We start from the raw sequence: 25697 nt of genomic DNA on the forward strand, positions 1-25697 counted from the left end.
CTGTGTATGAAAACACCGCAGAGCCTTGTATACTCGAGAGCATGACTTAATTTATTGAGCTGATTTACTCATCCATTGATTCACTGAATTTTAAGACATGAGTGACAGCTTCACCATTCAGAAACAGATGTCATGATGAAGCTTTTATAGACCGAGTGTCATTCAGAATAATTAAGAACAATCCTACATTGAGCTCTTTATTGATTGCTTAGCTAACTAATCGTTATGGCACGTTTGTTTTTTGCGTTTCAACTCCGATGATATCGCAGATGCATGTACACAATGCAAAACATAAACTAGAAATTTTAACAGTACTGTTGTTTTTGCATTGTACTTCTCCAAACATATATGGAAAATCGATTGCCATTTGCTATTCCTGTAGAGGACTGTTGAAGCATGTGTTTAGAACTTTCAGTCACTATTTATGATGTTCTGGTTTGTGATGTTATCATGATGCATTAATATACTCGTTCTAACTTTATGTATTGTATGCTTTGACCGGTTATTGTTTTCAAACGTTAGTCAACTTTAAGCAACATTGTGGGTGTGGTGAGCCTCTTGCATTGACACTTATAAACCTGTGCAGTCATTTTAATGTTTGCCTGCCCGATCCTAAGATTTTATAAAAGAGTGCACGGCAAAGCAGCATAAAATTTTCAAGGATACTAACTTGTACACTCTGCACAAAACAACTTAGACATGATAATGCTTCTTTTCTGTATCACACTCTGTTACTCCTTTCACCCCTGTATATGCTGCCATTATTTGGTGGTATTAACCTGTCAATATAACATGCCAGAGGGAAAAGACCATTCATTTTGTGCCTTACATTGTTTTATTGCTTTGTTGGTCCAAAAATGGCAAATGGCGATATACTGTCACTATTGTATCTCCTCAATCTCAAAAAAAAAGAAATGAAACGAAAAGCATTGAGTAGGAGGAATAGTAACTGTGTTGACCTTTTAACACTGCATTTCAAGGGTTTGTTCTTTCCAAAGCCTTCTTTCAATTCATGTTATACATATAGGGAGTATTCTTATCTTGGTGAAACTGTATATGTAGCAGTATTTTGGTGACTCCCAACCTTGGCTGCATTCTGTGCAAGTTTGTAACTTCGTTTTAAAGAATGGCATTATTAATCAACAATGGTCATATTGTCTCGGGAGAAACGGGTTGATAAATTTTCAAATGAAATAAATATAAAAACCATATATTTCCCTTTTGACTAGGTTGAAAAAAAAAAGGATTTTTCAGATTAAAGTACAACTTCACAGCACCAGAGGCACCGCTCCTACTGTGAGAAGGCGCTAGGTAAGAAAGAAAACCCCAAGGAGAATATACAGATGTCAACACTGCCTTGATGTTCTTGCACATGGAAGAAGGAATGTTCCCAGACCGGCTTACTGTGATGTCGTGCATTTTGATGGCATCTGCGGCCTGCAGGATAGTCCATCGCTAAAAACTATTTTTTGCACTATGGTATACAAAAGTACTAACTCTGTAAGTTTCAAAATATTTTATTGAACACATGTGAACAAGACATGCAAAAAGCCTTTGAAATTCGTTATGCCACTCTGACATTCACATGCTGAAGAATTTGCTAGATAATAAAATATGGAACTTCGACCTTGATTCATGTCCTCTTCTGATTGAGATTTGTGGGGTTTAACGTTCCAAAACCACCATATGATTATGAGAAACGCCGTAGTGGAGGCCTCTGGAAATTTCGACCTCCTGGGGTTCTTTAGCGTGGACCCAAATCTGAGTACACGGGCCTACAACATTTCCGCTTCCATCGGAAAGTCATGTCCTCTTCTAATAATTTGTCTATGATGGCGAAATTAAGGACATTATAGTTCTGAAAGAATAACCTGTCTGTCCAAGCTGGTTTACTGCTGCACTTTTGTGACTCTTTAATTAAGAAGATTTTTCTGGCAACGAGTCTGCATTATTTTATTGGATGTGCTACAGATTGATATAGTGTGGCTTATATCAGAAATCCGAAACTCGGCATTATTGTCTGCGGTATTAAAACTGATTGTTGACATCTTCCTTGAGCCAAGTTAAAAAAAAATATTTTTCTCACATTAATAACTTATTCTTTCCCAATTTCCGTGATAGTGATGTCGCACTGTGTGTTTGTGTGTGCTGCATGTTTGCCTTGCTGTTGTTTCTCTCCTCAGTCCTCTTTCGTGGACTGGTCAACCTTCTACCTTTTCTTTTTCTACCATTTCTTCTATCTTGGTAAGCGAGGAACCGCACAAAAACAAAATGCGGGTGGCGACGCGACCTTGAAATTCCCGCACCAAACGCCGTGAAGTCACAGATTTTGACGGCTTCTTCTAACGTTCTGTAGTTTATAATCAGGGAAAATGAAGTACATTCTCTCTCCCCTGAGGGCGCCAAAGACTTTACTTACCAACTTTCAGAAAATTTCGTCCAGCCAACATCGCAAAAACACGAAATATGCACTTTCAGTTACATGACGTCACGTGCATAGTCTTCAGCGCGAAATTCAAAATTAGACAGTGACCTTGATTTTGTTCTACACGAAAAAAACCTATGATAGCGAAATTAACGACAGCACAGTTCTCAAGTTATCTATCTAAACCAATGTATTGTTTGGCTTTAGTGTCATTTTTTTTTAACGTTATGGGGCATAGCCGGGTGCGTGACCCAGTCGCGTTCCGCAGGACCAAATTAAGTTATTTCACTTCCTTCCTTGTGTGTGTTCTAGATGTATCTTGACCGCGTTGGACACAGTCCAGCTCGAAGCGCCTCGCTTTGCACGTTTTCCCTCTTTCAAGGCACGCGTTCATTGAGAACTCACCGGTGCAATGGCCGGCATATCCCTGCAACCTACCGTACACATGTGACGTGACAAAGTGATCTGGGCTCTGGGTGTGGTCCTTCCGTATATAGGTCGCAATGTGTGCAGATTCGCTCCGTCTGCACGCGACCCCGGCTGCCATCTGCTTGACCTTGGCTTGTAACGAGAGAAACTAAAAGTACATGATATACATAAAATGCGACGCGCCGCGGGAAGATATATGTGCTTCGCGGTTGCGCAAGTATTCACCCCCGAAGAAGTAGTGTTTTTTTCGTTCATCGAAACCTTGTTGCCATGGCGGTGTGTAGGGCGGAAAGGAATGAATGGTGAAGCGTGCGTGATTTGAAACACTGAGCCGACCGTTGGCGCGAACGCGCGTTTGCTTCTATTGATCATTTTTCTCGTCTGCTTTCGCCAGCAGAGCGCTCTTGCGAAACCCAAATTTCTGTCTCTCTCTCTGCGCGCGCGCTAAGCCTTCTTGATACTTTGTGTATTTAGTATTTCTTTAGTAGACGCAGCCTTGAAGTGCCACACCTTTCGCGCTCGATGGAGGGCCCACTCTTTCTCATTCTTGCTAGCGCGTTGTACGCAATCTCCAAAGAGCATTTCTCCCTCCCCCGCACGCCGTTCTCTCGACGTCATCCAAACGATGATAGCACCACGCACCGGCAGACGGCGTGACTGCGTTAGCGGGCACGTTCTTCGATTTTTTTTTCTTTTTCTTTAGCTGGACCAGCTAAAGTTTGCTAGGACGACCCTCGGCTACCGGCGCAAGGAGAGATACCGGTTTCACGCGAGTGATGACGGCGTGTAAGGTCAAGTGGCAATTTATTCCGCGCGCGGCACCTGGCTGGGTTAGTAGGTCATTACAGTGTCGGTTCATTGCAGTCGATGCAGTACTTTGGTCGATCTAGTACATGAAGGACGTGGTTCTGCGTTTTTTTTTTTTTTGCGCTCCCGTGTTTCAGTATCTACATCACATAGCTTCGCAGTTGCGAACGTCTGACCAGACCCGTGGTGTGTGTAGCTGCATTTCCTGAAGTTTGGAGCATAAAAAAACACACATAGTAAGAACAACCCGTGTTAATAATGAAATCAGATCCTAACCATTAAAACTGACTATGTAATCGGAACCACGAGACGTTCCCCTCTCAAGCAGTGACACATCCACCCTTTTACGTCATGCACATTTCATCGCGTTTCAACTCCGATGATATCGCAGATTCTAGAGGACGCGTTTTATTACATTCCCTTTCAAGCCATCGCTTGAGCAGAAATGGGCGAGTTCGTTCTGGTTTATGAAGAAATAGCACGCGAACTGAAGACCGAGTAGAAAAAAAAAACTCTGTCTTTTTTTTTTTTTGTTAACGCATTTGTCGCTTGTATTGAGAGGGTACGCAATGCTAGCAATGCTCAGATTTCAAGACTGATGTAATAAATGATATGAAGACGTCCTTTGGTCACTTTAACATTCCATCCCTTCATGGGCTTCACGGAGTGATATGATATACGATATCGTCCTTTGGTTACTTTACCATTCCTTCCCTTCATGGACTTCACAGCAAATATTAAAATATCTGTGCAAGAATATACGGTCAGAATCGTCGCAACGGTTCCAGCAACATCCGTGAAGCACAGCCAATAAACAAACTTGGCGGGAAAACTGACGTCACCAGGAACGTCATATTGAAAGGAAAGGGGGCGTGGAGAGGGTGTGCCTACGTCTCGTACTGCTATGCGGCCGCGTGAAATCGAGCAAGCCGTTTCTGTGGCGGCAGTTCGCCATCTTGTATTTGGCGGTGCCGGTATTCGGGCGAGGCAGTACGCGGTCGACGTTTTTGGAACGTGAATAGCGAGGCATTTCAGCCGTGACGCCGGCTAACGAAGATGGCGACGAGGAGCGTCCGCAAGACTGTTGTCACCACGACGACATCGTCTCACAGCGCATCGACGTCGCAGGACCGTGGCGACAACGAGGAGAACCCGGCGGCCGGGTTTCAGACTCCGCAGGACGGTGGGCGCGGGCGGCAAGACCGGCGCTCGCGCTCGCCGCTGAGTCAGTCTCGGTTCACCCGGATCCAGGAGAAAAATGAGCTTGCAAACCTCAACGACCGGCTGGCTGCGTACATTGACCGAGTGCGCGAGTTGGAAACCGAGAATAGCAGGCTCACGAAGCAGATCGAGACGAGCCAGGAGACCCGCACTCGAGAGGTGACCAGCGTCAAGAATCTTTACGAAAGAGAACTGGCCGAAGCCCGGCGGGCCGTCGACGACACGGCCAACGAAAGAGCCAGGCTTCAGCTGGAAGCGAAGAAATGGCAGACCGACGCCGAGGCTCTGCAGGCAAAGTAAGTGTGCCGCCGTTTTTGTCGACCATGTGTGGTCGGCTCTTTATTGTATTTTTGCTTCACCGTTATTTTGGGATGCATCCAAGTAGGTCGGTTCCTGCGCCATCTTTAACGATTTTGGTTGTTTGAACAGTCGGGCTCGGCCTGTTGGCCTAGTTGGAAATAGATACGCTCGCGTGGGCGTCAGGCATCTTGTCCTTAGGGGGGCTGAGCTTACGTACTATGGAATTCCTAGTATCGCTAATCGAGCGTCTCGGCAGGAGCCGGACAAGTCGTCCCGGAAGTAAAACGACGTCACTTCCGGAGAGGTGCGCGCAGCGGGCGGGAAGCTGCAAAGTTTCAATTGATCCAGGACGTAACCAGAACATATTTTTATGCCACTCTTGTGCGTGCGTTTGTATGCGTGTATATACAAATGCAGAATTAAAATATTTCTGGAGTGGCGTACTAACTTCCACTCTGAAGTTTTGTGTACAATTTCTTTTATTATCAGTAAAAGGGAAATTGACATTTATTCTGTGATTTATATTTAACTGACTTCCAGAAAAAGCAGCTTCATTCACACTTGAACACTAGAAAACACTTGCCGTATTGGTGCCATAAGTGCGGGGGGCAATCAGTTACACTATAAGCATATGACTTCACCTTTTTTAACATCGCCCGCCGCGGTGGTCTAGTGGCTAAAGTACTCGGCTGCTGACCCGCAGGTCGCGGGTTCGAATCCCGGCTGTGGCGGCTGTATTTCCGATGGAGGCGGAAATGTTGTAGGCCCGTGTGCTCAGATTTGGGTGCACGTTAAGGAACCCCAGGTGGTCGAAATTTCCGGAGCCCTCCACTACGGCGTCTCTCATAATCATATGGTGGTTTTGGGACGTTAAACCCCACATTAAATCAATCTTTTTAACATTCATATCAGTTGTGCTACACAACAACCATACTAGTAGTAACAAGTTATATGTAACTAGTTCCTTATAAACGAACATGTTTGATAAATCTGGCTAGTTTTATTAACATACAGCATTCAGTTTATATTACATCAACCTATTACATGGTCACTACGTGACAGAAGCCTCTTCCAATGATCTCCAATTTACCCTGTCTTGTACGAGCGTACTTTATTGCATCCCTGTAAACATCTTAATTTTGCCACTCCATCCAGCTCATTACCGTCCTCGGTGCATTTATCATCTTTTGCTAACCATTTTTTCATCGCAGTAACTTATTGGTTGTTTGTCCAATGCATTACATGGTCAGCTCATGTTCACTCCTTGCGAGCATGCGTCTGTGTATTGTATTTGGAGAGAGATAGAGAAAAAAAATGTTATTCTATTTATATACAGGCAGTATGTGGGAGGTGGCCCAGTGTGAGCCACCCCTCACAAACACTAGGTGGGGTCCTCATTGCAGAAGCCCATTGGCGTCCTACGCGACTCTGGCTTGGTTTACCAGGCCCTTCTGGCTCGCCAGGTCCGAGCAGCCGAGCAGGGCCGCCTTCCCAGTTCTCCCGGGTGGGGTTCGGCATTGGGGTGAAGCGAGGGGTTGACTGGCATGCCCACACCATGCGGAAGATGTCCGAAAACTACTCCGCACAGTGTGGGCATTTTCCTGTACAGGCAGGATCGAGATATTTGAAAACTGCCGGGCACAGTAGTGTTTTAATGTAAAGACGGAGGAGTAAGCGCTCCTCCGCCTTTGTAAGGCCCTTACAGGGTTTAGGATAAATTGAATTTGCATACCAATTCTGGCATTCAATTCAATTGAAATTGAATTGAATGCCAGAATTGGTAGAATTCAGTCATTTCTCAAAATGTTAAGGCCGGATTGGGTTAGAGATCCATTTAGGAAGGGTCTGAAAGCGTTACCCCGGAGAGTGAGTGCGCCAACGGCGGCGTCAGCCGTTTCATTGCCTTCAAGGCCCATGTGAGCTCGAGCCCATATGATCCTTCGGGACGCGGGGGCCCCGATGTAATTGCTGTTTTGTAAGATCGGTACGCCAGGTGTGGGACATACCCGAGTTGAATATTTCAGCAGGCCCCTCTAGAGTCTGTAATGATGCGAGAGTCCAGGTCTGCGGCAGCTAGTGCGATGGCGACTTCCTCCGCATATGTTATGTCCTGTGCTTTGAATGTGAGGCCATTCACCGCGACATTTGGTGGACTGCAGCCGTGTACCAGCCACCATGGTGAGGGTCGGAGGCGTTCACATAAAATCTGCGTGTTTGTTCCCATAGTGGCGACCTAGTGCCTCCGCCTGAGCAAGGTGCCTGCCACTGTCGTCTTCACGTGTCATGTTGGCCGGAAGAGGGTGCACATGCAGGGCGTATCTCCAGATTTCTGGAATGCGTACGCGCCCTTCCCTCTCTGTTGGATGGTGGATGTGTAGTTGGGCTGATAGGTGGCGACTCGGCGGAGTCTTTGAAAGTCTCGTGTATAGGATGGTCAAGTGTGCCTCCCGGAGCTCTGCAAAAGTGTTTACCATCCCCAGGCCCATAAGACGCTGGTTGGACGTGGTTATAGGGAGATCGAGGGCACGCTTGTACATCTTCCTGAGAATCACCTCAAGGGTGTTCTCATGAACTTGCGCAGATGAAGGCAAGGAGCCGAGAAGAGGACTCGACTGGTTACGAATGCATGCGCCAGCCGCAAGGCATCTCTGCAACGTAACCCCCCGCGCTTGTTGGAAACCCGGCGAACCATACGGCCCACGTGGTCCCCCACCTTACGCAGTTTTGTCGATGTTGTATCGACACAGCGATGTTTGTGAATAAAGAGACCCAGTACTCTGATCTCATCGTGTTCTGGGATGGGTCCGCTTTGCAAGGAACAGTTCAATTTTGGTAGTGCACTTTTGCGAGGAGCGAATGTTCACAAATTCCGATTTGGTCGGGAAGCATTGAAGGCCGCAGCGGTGGGCGTAGGCGTCCACGATATCCGCCGCTTGCTGCAGGTTGGCTTATATGTCTCCTACTGATACATGTTTAGCCCATATGATAATGTCATCGGCATAAAGTGCGTGTTGTATGCCTTCAACATTCTGCAGCTGAGCCGGTAGGTTCATCATAGCCAGATTAAACGGTAGGGGTGTGAGGACCGTGCCCTGTGGGGTATCTCTCGTTCCTAATTGGTAGGGGCCACTCTTAATTTTGTATTCGGATATATGACTGTCCGTCAAAGAGAAATTGTCTAATGTATCAAAACGTGTTGTGTCCACAGTTGATTTGGGAAAGGTGCGTTAGAATGATGTTATGTGTGACGTTGTCAAAAGCTCCCTTCATGTCGAGGGCGAGTACTGCCTCTTCATTGAGGGGGTAGTCGATGGCATTTAGAATTTTGCGGTCTAACTGAAGCAAGACATCCGGTGCGGGCGGAACCCGAACATTGTGTCAGGAAATAAGTGTTGGTTCTCCAAAAACTCGGATAGCCGATCTCGCACCATAGCCTCATCAGCTTTCCCGCACAAGACGTGCGAGAGATGGGGAGAAGGTTACCCGTGTTTATGGCTTTCCAGGCTTTTGAAATGAAAGTGACCAGGGCAGTCTTCCGTTCGATTGGGAGGGGTGTCCCACCAAACCAGATTGTGTTTATATACGCGAGGAGTGCGTCGTTGCCTGCTCGGGCAGATTGGCAAGTAATTTCACTGTTACTTTGTCTCTCCCCGGTGCCGTTCCTTGCTTCATTTTAGCCAGGGCCGCCTTCAGGTCATGGAGCCGGAATGGTTGATCCAGCTCTGCGTTCTCAGAACCTGCATACGAGTATGCTAGCCCTTGAAGGTCACGTCGGGCACAAAGGTATTGATTGCGGAGTTTGCATGTTAATTTTGAAGTGTCTCCATCGAAGGCATGGATAGCCCGTTGGAGATGTTTTTGTGTCTCGGCTCTGGTTTGGGTTGGATCAATCAAGGCGCAAAAGAGACGCCAAGTGTTCCGGCTGGAAATTCGTCTAGCAGCCCTGTTGCATTGTTCCACCCAATTCGAGTCGGTGAGCTGGGCCGCGTACTCAGCCGCTCGTTGGGTGAGCTCGGCAATGCGATTTTTGAGCTTCCGATTGTGTTTTGCTGGTGCCATCTGCTGACGAGGCTGTGCCGCGCCTCCCAGAGGTGAAGGAGGTGGTTGTCCACCCCTTGCGTAGCCTCTGAGAGTTGGACTTGAGTTTCCGTCGAACGAAGGTGGGTAACCAATTCTTGTGACCACGCGTGGTAACCACCTGTTTCGTGAATCGGGGCCAGATTGGTGTAGTTTTTCTGGAACTTCGTCCAGTCGGGTAGGCGGGCTTGGGCGTGGGGTCTAGCCAGTGGTGTGGTTGTGACAGTTGTGTTGAGTGTGCAGTGATCGCTGCTGAGGGTTTTCTCGGTGTTGGCCCAGTCTGCGTGTCTAATGTTTTTGGTGAAGGTTAGGTCCGGACATGTGTCCCGAGCCACGAAGTTACCCACTCGCGTTGGATATGCAGGGTCAGTGTGAAGAGTGAGGCCCAGCGTGGACTCAAGTTCTGCTAGCTTGCACCCACGCTTTTTACCGCGCACGTACCCCCAGAGTGTGCTGTGAGCATTGAAGTGGCCCACGATCACAAGGGGATATCTGCCCACAGCCTTCAGGGTGCGACAGAAGAGTGTTGCGAAAGCAACATTTTTAAGTTTTGGAGAGCAGTAGATGTTGAGTATGTGTAATGGTGCGTCTCGTTCCTTAAGCGGAAAGAAGCTGACCATTGCATATGCAGTATTAAGTTCCAAATCTATTTGGTTGGCTGTATAGTTTTTGTGCACGAATATACAGGAAGAGGGGTCCTGTTGAAACGTGAAATAATTTGGAGGGCTAGCGCCGCTCTCTGGCTCCTGGAGGGTAACCACTGCGGGAAGTGAAGCGAGATTCGATGTGAAAAACCGGAAATGAGCCTGCTTGGCGCTAAACGGCATCGCCGGCAGTTCCATTGAGGAATTTGAATGGGGGTGGCCAAATTGTAACATGGAAAGCGTCTAACTTGAGGGTTGCCCGCCATGGTCATTAAAAAATAAGCGATTGTAGGCACGCAGCTGCGAAGTCGGCACTCGCAGCGAGGGTGGTGTCCTCAATTCCTGTAAGCGTGCAGCTGTCATCTTCATGTACATCATCGCGAGGTTTTGGGATAGCGGCCAGACACATGTTTAATCAGACCGCCGGATCGTCGGACGCTACGCGACGACTGTGCAAAGTGCTGGCCAATGATTGTGGGGATCTTTTCGGCCATTTTGGCGATAGCAGAGGTCAGTGCCGCGGAAATTTGATGTTCTAAGGCATTAAGAAGTCCATGCGGGGCCTCTAGACGAGCCACAAGTGCAGCTTCCGCGCCCAGTGCTACCGTCGGGGCCGTGGGCTCACTCTCCATAGCCTTAGTTGCGGGTGAGGAGGAATTGGTTAGCTCTTTCGGTTTGGATTCTAGGAGCGCTATTTCTTTTTTTTAAGCATCTCAATTTTGAGATGTTGCTATAGATGTTGTTGAGCCCTCGAGAGCTGCTATCTTGGTTTGCTTGGCACTGCGGGCAGAAGGGGGGTGGGGCGGCCCTGCCCGTACCGCTCTCCTGAGTTCTGTGTTTTGCAACGTTTCCCTTCAACGTTGGCACCCTTCAACGCCCAGGTCCCCTTCAACATTGGCCTTTTCCAGGGCGATCACCTTATGGGTGCGGAATTTCGCCGCACTCTCGCGAGTTTCTTGCATGTTCACCACCACATGCTGAGCACCGCGGAATACACTCGTGAGGGGCCCGCACCCCCTCCACAAGAAGAGCTTCTTGTCCGCAGTCCGCACGTGTTGGGCTGTGTTGGGATATGCATCCGCTCGGTAACCGACGGACCCACACAGGCCGCAAGCTGGACTAGTCCGGTAGTATTTGCGCACCGGAGTAAGCATGTTCTCATAATGTACAAAACGCGGTTTCACCTTCCCGTCGAAGGTGACACTAGCTTTGTTAGAGGATCCGAATTTCCTCACCTCGACGGTGGTGCCTGCTCCCCATTGCACCTGCTTTTGAAGCGATTCAGTGGTGTCTGAGTTGCTGACGACGACGAAGCCGTCTTGTCGGAGTTATTCATGGAGCGGGATCACCCCACGCTCAGTGATCACCGAAAATTCCCCGAGAAGCCGATCTGCCGCCGCTGGGTTCGGGGTGTGGATCAACATGACGTTTTCCTCACGAGACGGCACAACCGTGATTGACTTTGCCAACTTGCGTCCAAGGTAGGCCGTAAAGGCGGCTCCGTAGCAGTTTTCCGAAAAAGCTTGGTGCAGCGAGACATGTTCGCGGAGCTTGAGCACGACTACGAAGTCGTCTGGGCCTGGTTTTGGGAATGGGCGAGGCCTCCAGTTCGTAATAGCCTTGCTTTTGCCTCCTGCAGCGCGCGATACTGGAGGCTGCGTCTTGCCAGCCGGTGTTCAGGAGGCCGGGATGGCGTTGGCCGCCGCTGTCTTTGCTTGAACGGACGCGCGACCGCTTCATTCAGCGATGGGTGCCGAAAACTCGGAACAGCAGAGTTGTCGTCTTGACAGGATGGAACTGTAGACCAAGCCATGCCTTCGGGATCGTAACCCGCAGGTGAGACGCGGTGGCTGCCATGTTACCTCGGGTGGCCGGTGCGACGCCGTCGGCGTTCCAGGCCACCAGGTCCCCGCGTCGCCGTTAGGCGTAACGGCGTCGCCCCCGTGGCCGGGTGAACGTCGGCGGTAATGACTTGAAATGTGGGCCCGCTGGGTCAAAGTTGATTCCAACGGGGTACAGATGGCTTGCTTCGTCGATGGACGTCGGGGTTGGCGGAGTGCAGTTATTTGAGCCGTGGCCCGAGCCGAAAATCGACGGAGCAGGTGCGCCGCACGTCTCGCTTCGTCGCGCGCTCCCGGCACCTCCCTATTGTATTTGGTGATGTGTTGTTTTTGATATGATAAATAGTGTTGTCTTACCATAATATAAAATTTCTAATGTGTTCAGGCTGACCAAGAGGGAGCGTGAGTGGTCCACAGCGGAGCGACGTGCGACAACTTTGGAGTCTCAGGTTGTTGACCTTCAAGGACGTCTGAACCAGGCTTTGACGCAGCTTAAGGTGAGGAGTAAGCAATGGCTTATTTTGGTCTCCTCGGAGTGATAATCTCAATGTTCTGTATAAATGATTTAATGGTTCATGTGTACAGTACACTGTAATTGAGGAAGTGGAGGGGCATCTGACAGAATGCACTAACATAAAATTAGGAGGTAATGAAAGATTTCACTAAATAAGGAATATTTATCCTAAGTTATCTTTTGGTGTAGCCAGTCTGACTTGGAGTCACAATACCATAAAGGAGCAAAGCTGCTCGTCAAAATTAAGCTTATAACATTTATTTTTTTGTTTTTTTTTTTTCAAACTGGGCATGACTAATTTCATTGTGAAACTGATTCATGTGTGTTTTAAATAACCTTGAAATGTATATTTGTGGGAGGCAACTCATCATGCCCACATTTATAATTCATTATTTGCTAATTATTATTATTGTTAAAAAAGGTGCTCGCTCTGTAATGTCTAATATTCCACTGGGGAAGGATTGTGAAAATTTTTGTGTGACCTGGCTTTCGTGGTTTATAAAATGCCCTGTTAGCAAAAACATTAATCTGAAACTGCCTACCATGGCACCTCTCTTAGACCTGGTAATGTATTTGTCTGCGAAGCTCCTTAAATCGTTCAGGGGTGGGATTTTTACACCATCCTGCTTTATCGCTGGTTATTTGACAGAAATTTAATTATAAGCCATGCAGAAAATTTTGTACAAGTAAGGCCACTTGGGCGTTTTTGGTTTCAGTTAGTAGGCAAGCTCGTCTCCTCACCAATCTTCTTGTATTGAGTATATGCACAACGAAATGTGCTGTTGTGGAAGTGCAAGGGCCGTTCAGCGTGCAGCGTTATGCAATATTAAAAGTTAGTGGAAGTGGGCAAAAGGCTTTCTCTGCCATTGCGTGTTTTTTTCTAACTTGTTTTTGTAGTGAAAGTGAAGTACCGTTGTGAACTCGTTTTTTCCCCTCTTTTTTTTTCGCCACGCAAAAACAGACATATCTTTGTGGCTTGTACAGGAACATGAACCGACTAGCCCGGCAAAGAGTACTTTAGTGTTGTAACTCACGGTATTTGTCCACCATATCTGCTGATAACCACATAGATGTCTGTTCTTTCATAAAGTACAATTTTATCGACACGATCTAAATATTTCTAGATCTTCATGAGAGCCCCATAGTAATTGAATATTCAAGTTCTTGAATGTTGCCTGTTGCAACTTGCTTCTTCTGTTACTCCAGGATGTGAAATTAGTTGCTCCAGAGTGCTCCAAGATGGAAATTTTTGCTGCGCCAAAAAATTGCTTCTGATCAGAAGTCCTCAGTAGCACCACTGCATTTTGAATGCAGTATACGAAGTTATATGCAATGGCATTTCTCCTTGCTCAAGCTTAGCAACAGTAGCGTTCCTTATGAAATAATATAATCCTATGTGATCAAGCCCTTTTATTAAACTTGTGTTGTCGGGGTCATCATGCTAATATACCATGCATGCGCCACTAGTGAAAAACAAAAAGTCCGATACACCTCAGCTACTGTCTTTTGAAATGTAATTTAGTTGCTCCAAAGCTTCATTTTACCCACTTCCTGTGGTGCTTATAAAGACTGTGGCAATTCTATATTTGACCATACGATATGGCCTCGTACTGAAAGAACTCAAGTGTTTCTCGGTGTTGGTCCATTGTAGGTCATGATTGGGTACTGATTGTACGAAAGAGATTTTCTTTTTAGAGGCATTTATTTTGCCTTGCCATTCTGAACGGGCAAGTATGTATGTCTTTGTAGGAGGCCGAGAATGAGCGAGATGCCCTGGCAAAAGAACTCGAGCGAGTCAAGAAGGAGTTGCAAGATCAGATTCTGCGTTGCACAGACCTCAGCAACCGAGCCAAGACGCTGAATGAGCAGCTGGACTTCCAGAAGTCCCTTTATGAAAAGGTGTGTCTATTTTCATTGGCCGTACTGTAAGAATGTCATATGCAAAGTATATATAGCATGCATGCATGCTATGTGTAGTTTCGCTTGCGCGCACTTATCAAGAAAGCAGTGCGTGAAAAGTAGCAGCTGCATCTCATAACAATGCGACCATTGTTACTTGCACTTATTGTTATTTGGCAGTGCATGTGCAGGTAATAACAAACTGTACTGTACAGCTAGCAACAAAGTACAAATAAGTTCATGCTATAGTCTTCTTTTATTCTGTGTGAGTAGCCTTACCAACACTGAATAAAAAAAAATGAACAAGTCAATGTGGCAAGTTGATTTTTTATTTTGTCATCTTTTTCGTGTCGTGAATCAAAACTAACTCACTGAACTTCTCATTGTGCCCCGCCGCGGTGGTCTAGTGGCTAAAATACTCGGCTGCTGACTCGCAAGTCACGGGATCGAATGCCGGCTGCGGCAGCTGCATTTCCGATGGAGGCGGAAATGTTGTAGGCCCGTATGCTCAGATTTGGGTGCACGTTAAAGAATCCCAGGTGGTCGAAATTTCCGGAGCCCTCAACTACGGCGTCTCTCATAATAAGATGGTGGTTTTGGGACGTTAAACCTCGCAAATCAATAAATGAACTTCTCGTTGTGAAATATAGATATCAAGCCGTGTTAGTATTATCAAGCTGCCTCATATTTTGTACCACATTTTTTTATTGTGTTGTATGTTTGCATACTTCATAATAATGCATGGTTGGGGAATGATCTCAACCACTCGGAAATAAATAAGCTTACGTAGAGGCAACAATACAAGTACAGTTGCATTATAATCTCAGTGATTAGTATAGATCACCAATCCAATAAGAGATGCAGTAGCACTATTAAAATTTGAATCTGGTCGATGAACAAACATCAGGGTTATGATGTATTGTCCCGAGGACATACACATCACAAGTCTCGAATGTGTGCTCGACACATGACACTAAACAGATGCATGTAGTAGGTTTTGATTGGGGGGGCCACAAAGGCCATACTGCTTGCACTTGCCTTTTATGTCTACTTCTAGCTAGCAGGCAATTCTTCCCATGCATGTAGCACAGTATACTAGTCATTGAGTTGATAATGTTTTATATTATGAAATTTGAGACTAAAATACAAAATCATGGTGTCAAATTTGTGGCCCAAGATTTCATTACATAATCGGCTAAGCAAAGAAGATCTGTTACACCAATGAAAACTGCTTAACAATGTCTTTTTGAGCTGTATGTACGGTTTTCACATTTGCTAGAGTTGAGTGACCTAATCACTTGTGATTACAAAATGCTGTGAGCAGCAAGATTGTGTACCACATGCCACAAGACATGTTTTCTAAGCCCAGATTGTGACAAATAATTTTTCCAATTTGAAAGATGTGTTATCTGACGTATGGTATTGTATTTTCCAAGATTTCATAATGTTTGCGTTGCAGTCGCAGTCATGATCTAATATGAAGGGAATCTGTAACCTTCAAGTACATCCAGTACAGCAAGCTTGTCCATACCTGAACTGGAGTGTGGAACACTGTCTTAGCTTTATCTCATTCACCCTTCTTTCCCGCTTCATTCGTGCAGGAACTGCAGGAAGTGCGCATTGTCAAACAGACCGAGATCACAGAAATCGATGGGCGGCTGAAGGAGAACTACGAGCGCAAACTGGCTGACACTCTGCAGGAACTTCGTGAGCAGTATGAATCGCAGATGCAGCTGAACAGGGAGGAAATGCAGAGCATCTACGAGACCAAGATGCGTGACCTCCAGGAACTGCTGGACCGACGCTCGTCAGACTCTTCCGTCACACGTGATGAGCTGCACACCTACAAGACTCGCCTGGACGGTGTCAAATCTCGCATCGCTGAGCTCGAATCTCTGGTAAGTCATTGAGCCACGACTCAAATATGGCAGCTTTTTTTTCCTTCTTTTTTTTTTTGACGACAGGCATTCTAATTGAGTGTTGCACGTTTGTGACTGTAGAACTTTTGCACTTGAGGTCTCATGGAAACAGTGCTGCTGGTACTATATGTTAGACTTTGAATTTAACAAGCTCAGTTGGTGGAGTTATCACCCCAGAAAAGCATTAATTCCAGGTCCTGTCCTGAGACGAGGACAACTTTTTGTTAACTGGGAAGCTTTCACTCCAAGAAGTCTCTTAGCTTTTCGTGAGCAATGGAAGACTGCCAACTTATTTTTCTCCTTATGTTGATGTAGTAACATAAATGTTTAGGGGAAGATGTAGAAGCATAGAGTAATGACAGAGGTGATGTCTGTATCAGCTCAATCGTGTATATACTTTTCTTGAAATTTACAAGTGCAGTCTAATTTGCTTGTCTAGCTGTTTAAGTGCCAAATACAAATGTATAGTTTCTTCTTTTTTTTTTTTTTTTTTTTTTTGCTGGAGTGCAGTAACAAAAAATGTTAGCATTAGTGCACTTCAATGAAGCTCTTTCTTCCCCACGCGACACATGCAGAACCAGTCCCTGTCATCCCGTGTGCGGGACTTGGAGCAACTGCTGGAACAAGAGCGTGACTGGAACACCCGAGCGATGATGGCAAAGGATGAAGAGATCAGCCGGCTGCGTTCCGAGATTGAGCAGCAACTGAGAGAGTACCAGGACCTGCTGGATATAAAGGTGGCACTCGATCTCGAAATTGCTGCCTACCGCAAGCTGCTTGAGGGAGAAGAGACGCGCCTCAACATCACTCCATGTACGTGTTTACATTTCCCTAAAAGTCTCCCATGTCCTTCCTCCTCCTCTGTTATTTCATTCCCTTACTCCTTTGCCTGTGGCGCTGACTTGTGCTTTTTTACAGGCTGCAGAAAGTAGCACCACCGTTTTTAAAACTTCATTACCTCCCCTTCCCCCCCCTTCCCCCATACACTTTAAACAAAACAGTTGTGTATATGTATACATAATTGATCACCTTCAGGGTTATTATAATTTCTCATTTAGCAGGTTGTGCAGTTTGGGCATTTAGTGATGTTACTACATTTCTTCTCATCATCTTATGTGCTCATGCTTATCTTTTGCCAAGTTTTCTTCTTTGTTAGTATAACTTAGCCTTAGCACGGTAGTGCACTACATGGAAATGACGCACTGACCTACCGTATTTACTCGATTCTACCGCGCCCTCGATTGTAACGCGCACCCGATTTCCACGACGAAACAAAAAAAACGTAAGACATCGATTGCAACGCGCACCCATTTTTCTCGCTGGCCCGCACGATCACACCACTCGAAAAAACGACTCCTTTCGGGAGCGTCTTCCATTTAAATATGAGGTACGGCGAAGCTTGTGCCCATCTGACGTGTAACAGAGCATTGCCGTCACTGTAGTTTTACCGTGGACCGATGTCAGCACGCGAACTTGCTTCGCCCCCTTCTTCTCGACAGTTGTGGTGCCAGGCATGTTGAAGTAAAGAGGCGTCTGATCGGCATTCCCGATATTCCCAAGCAGGTAGCCGTTGTTGTGCCGCAAGTTTAGGACGAACCTCTGAAAACTGTGAAGCTTTTCATCGTACTCCTCCGCAAAACTTTTCGCATATGCCCGGTCGCCTTCGAAGGGAAAAGCTTTTTCTCTTCATAAAGTTAGTTAGCCAGCACCTGCTCGCTTTAAACTGGCTCCGCATTAGCCCTTTTTCTATTCTAAGGCTAACTGCATAGCCCGCACTTGGAGCAGTTCTGTCGTCACGGGCCGCCGTGCCGCTCGCTGCTCAAGCACATACTCGCCGAGCAGCTCTTTAACTTGCGGAAACCGACCTTGCTGTGGTCCACTGAAGCCTTTGCGTGAAGCTTTGCTGTCGACAATCTTCTGCTTTTGTTTCCGCCAGTCCCGCACGCATGTTTCGGGAACTCTGAACGACTGCGATGCAGCCCGATTTACGTCCGTTTCGGCACACGCGATGTTTTCTTTGAAAAGCGGCACCGTGGTGCACTCGTCGAGTTTTTGGAGTCGGCCCTTCCATGCCGTCGATGCTAATGCACACCAAGATGACGAACTCCTCAGCACACGTACGAAGTGCCGCACATGGGAAACAGATAGGCAGAAATGGCCGACGCGCCATGCCGACGCACGTAGGGGGCGGCCATTTCGGAATGCCGATGGCAATAGAACGACCGTATTCATTTTTTTTTTTCGTGCTCGATTCTAACGCGCATGCGATTTATGAACTCGCTTAAACGAAAAAAAGGTGCGCGTTAGATTCGAGTAATTACGGTAATCAACTGTGCCCAAAAACGATGGAATAAATGAGCAGACTAAGCTGAGGATAAAATTTTATATTAAAGCATAATAATGAAATAGCCTTTGGTCACTGTGATTTGCATGAGCTTCTGTTCTTTCTTTTTTTGCCAGCTTCTAGCCCTACAAGCTCAGAAATGTTTGTGACGCCTCACCGTGGCACCAAGCGGAAGCGCACTTTCATGTCCCACCGTGAGGAACAGAGCAACTCCGATGCCCAGGTGACTGCATCTGCTAAGGGAGAGCTTGAGATTTCCGATCACTGCATTGATGGAAGATACGTCACTATCCACAACAAAGGAACAAAGGTCAGTGGCTCCTTTGCACTCCGTAGTTGACATTTTCTACAAACACCAGCATTTACTTTTGCTGACTATGCTAAATTTAGTGTATTTGTTGAACTAATATGAGGCAAAGTCATGATAATACATGACTGTCACGTTTGGATTCTGGCTTGTATTGTAAATGTTGGAGTATATGTGCCATCTCTTTCATTAGGACAATTTTATGCTGCTGTCTTTATTGTCTAGGTGAAACTGCTAACTCATCTATTGAAATTTCAGTGCAATTAAAAGCAAAGCTGAGAGGTAAGATTAGCAATAGTGCACCAAGCATGGTCAAGCTTACTAGTGTGACTGAATAGTGAAATGTATATTTTGCAGTGTTATGAACTGTATTACTTCAAACATACAAACAGGAGAAACTTGTTATGCAGTGTGTTGAAGTGTAAACTAGGCTTGTGCAAATATAGGGGCTCTTCGAATATTCAAGCAAATATCACAGCATTTGAATTCGCGTCAATTTAATTTAAAACGTAAAAAAATTTTAAATATTGGAAATGATAAAATAAGTGTACATTAATCCACATCATAACCACCCTATTTCACTGCAGTTGAGGTGTGATATACTATGAATATAGCTATCCAGCGGAAATCCACTCTGCCACGAAGCCCCACTTCAAAGTTAAATGAACATATTATCCTCACATCAATTCACGAACTTTTAAGTTTAAAAGCTTGCTATACCAGCTTATACAGTAGACTCCCAGTAAAAGGAAATCTGTTAACCGGAACTACTGCTTAAGCGGAACTATTGCCTTTGCTACGCTTGGTTTCGGGCTTGCATTCGGCACCTATGTTCACCTCTCAGTAAACGGAACTCCTGTTAAATGGAACATATATTCCTGGCCCCTTTGGGTTTCGTTTACTGAGAGTCTACTGTATGCTCTAAGTATAGTAAAATTTAAAATGTAACATAAAATGTAATACAAGAAAATACTTGTTTTGTTAACTGGGCTTCTTCCCATTGAGAATTTTATGGCGGCATGAAATGCTGGACAAAATGGTAAGATCGGTCAAAAATGTGTAAATCACAATGAATAAACCCATGAAGCATGGTGTTTGATTTGGCAAGTAACTTTGAATGATCTGCTACAGTACTAAGTGCAAAAACAAGACACAGGACAGGCGAGGGAACAGACTTGGCGCGGATCTCTCACTTGTCTTGTGCCTCGTGTCCACGCTTAGTACCATAATGGATTACTTGTTTCAACCTGCCCAATTTGAAGCCTGGTTTGTTAACTGCTAACTAATGAGGCATAGAATTGCATCTTTCAAAAAGAAATGTTATGTGCACTTCTTACCCAAATCACTGGAAGAATTGATTGATTGATTTGTGGGGTTTAACGTCCCAAAACCACCATTTGATTATGAGAGACGCCGTAGTGGAGGACTCCGGAAATTTTGACCACCTGGGGTTCTTTAACGTGCACCCAAATCTGAGTACACGGGCCTACAACATTTCCGCCTCCATCGGAAATGCAGCCGCCGCAGCCGGGAATCGAACCCGCGACCTGCGGGTCAGCAGCCGAGTACCTTAGCCACTAGACCACCGCGGCGGGGCAAATCACTGGAAGAAACAGTCTGACGACAGGTTAATGTGGGATTATCCTGCAGCCCTTTGTGGTAGTGCAGTATGACAGCACTGCATTAGACATGATACTGTGACTTCCTTGCTATTTTTTCTTAGCCCCCCCCCCCCCCTTTTTTCCATTTCTGTTTGTTGCAGGAGGTGCCCTTGGCCGGTTGGCAGGTTCACAGCAAATCGGGCAATGATGAGTTCACATTCAAGTTCCACCGCACCCATGTAATCAAACCAGGAGCCTCAATCACTGTAAGAGCCTCTAAACTTGGCTTCTATACGACTTCTTTTTTTCATTAGTACTGTATTTACTCGCATAATAGGCGCACTTTTTTTTCAGAAAATCCGGCTCGAAGTTAAGGGTGCGCCAATTGCGCGGGGTAAAATTTTCGAAAATTTTTTCAACTCGGTTCTCGCGCTTTAAATCTGCACACTTGTCAAGTAAAAGGCGACTTTATCGTTTACCAATTAATTCAGCATAAAACAAACATACCTACGCACCTTTTAATGAACAAGCGAGAGCCATCAACTGCACACACACACGTAAAATTTATTTACACAAAAGTCGTAGCTGTTCCTCCTTTTCCCTATTCGGAGTCCGAGTCGGAGATCACACATTCATCCTCGCCGAGCGGGGATTCGTTTTCGGTGTCCGAATCATCCGCACCCCACAACATGTCATCCTCACTCGCATCCAGTGCGTTCGAGATACCCGTCTTCTCGAAGCTTTTCCTGACGACTTCGTCGGAGATCGCCTGCCACGCTTCCACGATCCAAGCGCACAGCATTTCCACAGGCGGCCTTTTAATCTTACCACCTGTAGTCAGCTGATGTTGTCCTCCAGCCATCCAGGTGGTGTACAGCCTTCGAACATTGTCCTTGAAAGGTTTATTCAAGGACATGTCCAAAGGCTGCAGTAGATGTGAGGCCGCCCGGAATCACTGCCAGATCTGTGCGCAGCTCCTTTAGCTCATCTCGTACGCGGTCTACTAGGTGCCCACGAAAACTGTCCAGGAAAAGCATGGACGGCAACAACAGACCACCCGGCCGCCGACCCCAGACTGTTTTCACCCAATCCACCATGAGTTCCGCGCTCATCCAGCCTTTTTCCTGGACTCTGACGTAGATGCCTTGAGGGAATTTTGCCTTTGGGAGCGTCTTACGCTTAAAAATAACGTAAGGCGGTAGCTTACGCCCATTCGCTGTCACCGCCAGCATTACGGTGCATCGTTGTTTATCAGCGCCAGACGTTCTGACGATGACGCTCCGTGCACCTTTCTCCTCCACTGTCGTGTTCCACGGCATATCAAAGCAAAGGGGGGTCTGATCAGCGTTGCCGATCTGGGACAAAATGAAGTCTTTCTGCTGTCGGAGCTTTATACCAAAACTGTGGAAGTCCACCACTTTGTCCTCATATGCTGCGGGCAAGCGCTGGCACAAGGTGGTCCGCCTTCGCAGTGCGAGGCCATGGCGCCGCATGAAACGAGTTGTCCATCCGGAGCTGGCTTTGAACTCTTTTGCTTCGATGCCCTGCGCTCGGGCTATTCTGCGCGCCTCAGTCTGCACAATATCCAACGACACAGCACAGCCGTCTTGTCGTAGCTCCCGTATATGCCGGACCAGTTGCTCTTCGACGTTCGGATACCTGCCGGTCTTGGCACCGCGGAAAGCCCGTCGTGTCTTCTTCGTCGCCTCAAGTTTTCTTGGTCCCTCCAGTACCGAATACTGGTTTCTCCAACGCCGAAATGCCTGCTTGCAGCCCGGTTGCCGTGCTCCAGCGCGTACTGCACTGCCTTCAGTTTAAACCCAGCCGTGTAGCTCGCGTACTTCCCCATGGTGGAACCAAAGTTCAATACACGACCACAACATACGCACACCGCTTGCAAAATGGCGTTTCTTTCTTTTTCTCTGATGGTGGTGATGGCGATCGAGCCCCCGGCGTTGTACACGTGACCTCCAAGAAGCGCGGCGATTTGGGGGGTATCGGTAATTGATGGAACAGCCGTTTTTTTTTTTTTTTTCGCTCATGGACGCTTTTTTTTTTTTTCAAGTTTTATTTCGACAAACACGTTGGTTAGGTCGTTGCACTTCGAATTTTTTTTATTTGCTCGTCGATTTGCCTTCTTTTTTTCTTCAGGGTACGGGGACCGCGTTCCAACTGTACCGCTGGGGGGTAGAATCGTTTCTGATCACGGCCAAGTTCAGGGTGCGCCTATTATGCGCGGAATTAAAAAAAATCGAAATTTCCGCGACCAAACTAGGGGTGCGCCTATTATGCGAGTGCGCCGATTATGCGAGTAAATACGGTAATCAGTCATGGTGGCTTACTCAGTTATGAAAGGGGTGTTTCTGCCAGTGCTTGCATGCGATTCTATAGTCCTTGTAGTGCAAGTTTGTACAGTTGGCCGAGTTTTCATTTCTACTGTAGGAGCTCTGTTAGCAATAACTACTTCATACTTTTGCTAGGTTTGCTTGTACTTTCTTTCTTCTTCTTTTTTTTTTTGGCGTATGCTACGAGGTACAGAGGATAGCCTCATTGTGCATGAAAGAGTATTAAAGATACTTCATGTGCTCCTGTTGATGCACTTCATTCTAGATTTGGAGCCCTGATTGTGGAGTCACTCACAACCCCCCCAGTGACCTGGTTATGCGCACCACCAAGTGGCCCAAAGGAGAGCAGAAGCGCACAGCACTCCTCAGTTCGGAAGGCGAGGAAGTTGCAACGAGGGAGAGTCATCGTCGACAGTTCAGCCGGCTCTCTGAACGCAGCTCGGGCATTGGCGGTGCCTCTGGCTTTCGCAGTGACCACATCTTTCACGACAGTGTAAGACTTTAGTCTAGGTGGCTGGCTTATATAATAAAAACAGAATATACGTAGACTATACGAAGATGGGCTCAAGCATTATCTTCGTATAAAGTCACAACCGTCTGACGGCTTTAATGTGGTTGCGATCTGCGGTTCTCAGTAGTAACCACGACACGATCACAAGTCCACGATAAATTCTGTACCAGCGCAAGATACACTGTAATTTGTCACCAAAACAGTTTTGATTTCTGCGTGTCGTGATGTGAACCTTCAGTGTCCACCAGTAGCAAATGCTTCTGTGGTGCACTCGATCTGCCCGCAGATCATAGCCATATGTGCTGCTGTAATCGTAGCTGCCAGCATCGCAGGAAGCAACAAAGAAAGGGTATCTTGCGAGATTGGAGCAATGAGAAAACCGGTGCGAAGATAAACTTGCAGCTGTTGTTTGCGACTCTGGGCTCACGTTCAAGTGGGTGCGCTATCATCCCAACTCATCTTTCATGCACCTCAGAGCAGATTTCTTCCACTCTTCGCAAACTGGATCACTGTTTTCTTGAACGCTATAGTGATCAACTATTGTTGGCCATTGGTCGAGAGCAAGAATAAAAGCATCTTGGAGCCTGCACAGATTTAAGAGAAAAGTAAGGCCGCCTACGGCACTAGGCTGGCAGTAAACAAAGCAACACCGATGATGGCGATGTAGGTGGTTCACTTCAGTTACCCATAGTGGTCAGGCTTCCAAAGTTTTTCTGCCAATGACCGGTATAAGACTGATTTCGACTTTCTATGGCCATTTTCTGGGGGGAAAAAAAACGACCTATATTGTATTCACTCACATAATGAACCCACTCTCATAATCAAAAGACCTCAGCATGGTCTTTTAAAAAATGTATTTGTTCATTTCATTTCGGTATGATAGACAGTGCTGTTAATGATATAACGTTATATCAAGTCGTTATATAATGATATAACAATGCAATAAAAGTCATTTTTTCGCAACCATGCATTTTTCGCAACCAAGCATATTTTCGCAACCATGCTAAACATTTGCGAGCAACGTGAGCGTGTACGACGTCAATCAAAATTTGAAAGTCACGTCTTTTGCAGTAAAGTGCCATCTGTCGAATGCAAGAGAAACCTCTTTGCTGATAGAGCTAGGCAAGCACAGCGGCATAAAAACAGCAAAATACAAAGCGCGTGACCTCCGAAATAATGGGCGTAGAAACACGCCGCGCGTCTGCCATCTCGGAGGCAATGCAAAGCGCAACCCCCACGCCGACGGACGGAGCGTCACGCACCCACAACGTCTTCTGCAACGTTTGTGTGCAGCCACCCAATGCTGCAGTTTTGTTGTCAGGTTTGTTGTTGCGAACTTAGTTGGGACACCTGCTGCGCAGGGCTCGTTCGGCTGGTACGCCAGCTGCTCAGCTGGTTACAAACAGCATGCGCTGAAGCATTGGAACCGAGGGGCTGGACGACACTTGGGGTGTCGATCCGTGCGCTTTCGTTGTGGGAGGAAACAAAGAGTTTCAAGCTACAAAAAAAAAAATTGTTGTGCACTGCACTGACTAAAACAAGCTCAGCCGTCATGTGCAATTTTAGTTGTTATAACTCCCGTGGGTTTTTCTCCCGTGTAATGAACCCTGCCCCCAAATTGGCGTCAACTTCTCTGAACAAAAAAAAAGGGGGGGGGGGTCATTATGCGAGCAAGTATGTTATATTATTACTATTATTACTTCTTCACTCCTACTGAGGCATTTCACAGAACTTGCGTCAAATACATACTGAATATGCAGAATATGATTTCAGCATCGTTGCCGTGCAAAATGCCTGCACTTGTGGGAGACAATTTGGAACACAATTTTGTGAAAGTTTTATGTTCAGGCAGCCTGCACTTGGTAATTACGACAATTCGGTAAATGTAATATTGATTACTCCATGGCCACTCGTTAATGGTGTAATTATGTTGATTTTTTCGTTGTTGTTACAGATGGACCCAAATGATCCAAATCGGTGCAGCATTATGTGAGCTGAATTATCGAGAGAGTGCCGTCACTAACCACCGCACCAGATAAACGAGCGTGTGCCATCGATATTCATCACTGCTGTTGCTTTCTGCTACTCTGCAGTACTGCCCGTCTGTGTGCTATCACAGGTAGCAAAAATGCTCTGCCCCATTTCATATTCATGTTCTTCTTATTTCTTTCAACATGTCTTTTATTAACTTTAAACCAGTTTTAATGGTGTCAATTCAATTTGAGTAGAATTAACATAGAGCAAAAAATTTGAGATGCCAATGCCCTAGCTGCATTGGTTCTGTGCTTCTATTTGGAAATTTGCAATTAGACAATCGTCTTTTTCTTTTCTCACCGAGCATCCTTCAGTTGTGTGTATTTGTTGTATTCGAATCATGCAATTAAGCCACTTATTAATAATCGCTATTTGTTGTGCTACGCATTTTTCGCATTATCCTCTATGTCACCTTTTTTTTTGTGTGCTACCAAAAAAAAGTACATATAAAATATATTCTTTCTGTTTTACATTTTGCA

The 25697-nt window shown here is 46.2% G+C and overlaps 1 protein-coding gene across 1 annotated transcript; it reads left to right on the top strand.

Annotated features, from left to right (window-relative positions):
- Nucleotides 1-4579: 4579 nt before the first annotated feature.
- Nucleotides 4580-25697, top strand: LOC119187105 (lamin Dm0). Its single transcript, XM_037435357.2, has 9 exons — nucleotides 4580-5178; nucleotides 12130-12241; nucleotides 14008-14157; nucleotides 15759-16055; nucleotides 16652-16889; nucleotides 18537-18730; nucleotides 20490-20594; nucleotides 22939-23166; nucleotides 25139-25697. Exons 1-9 carry the CDS (start codon nucleotides 4718-4720, stop codon nucleotides 25175-25177), a joined length of 1824 nt encoding a protein of 607 aa, XP_037291254.2. The 5' UTR covers nucleotides 4580-4717; the 3' UTR covers nucleotides 25178-25697.

The sequence above is a fragment of the Rhipicephalus microplus genome, chromosome 1, assembly GCF_043290135.1.
Source record: "Rhipicephalus microplus isolate Deutch F79 chromosome 1, USDA_Rmic, whole genome shotgun sequence".
Taxonomy (NCBI): domain Eukaryota; kingdom Metazoa; phylum Arthropoda; class Arachnida; order Ixodida; family Ixodidae; genus Rhipicephalus; species Rhipicephalus microplus.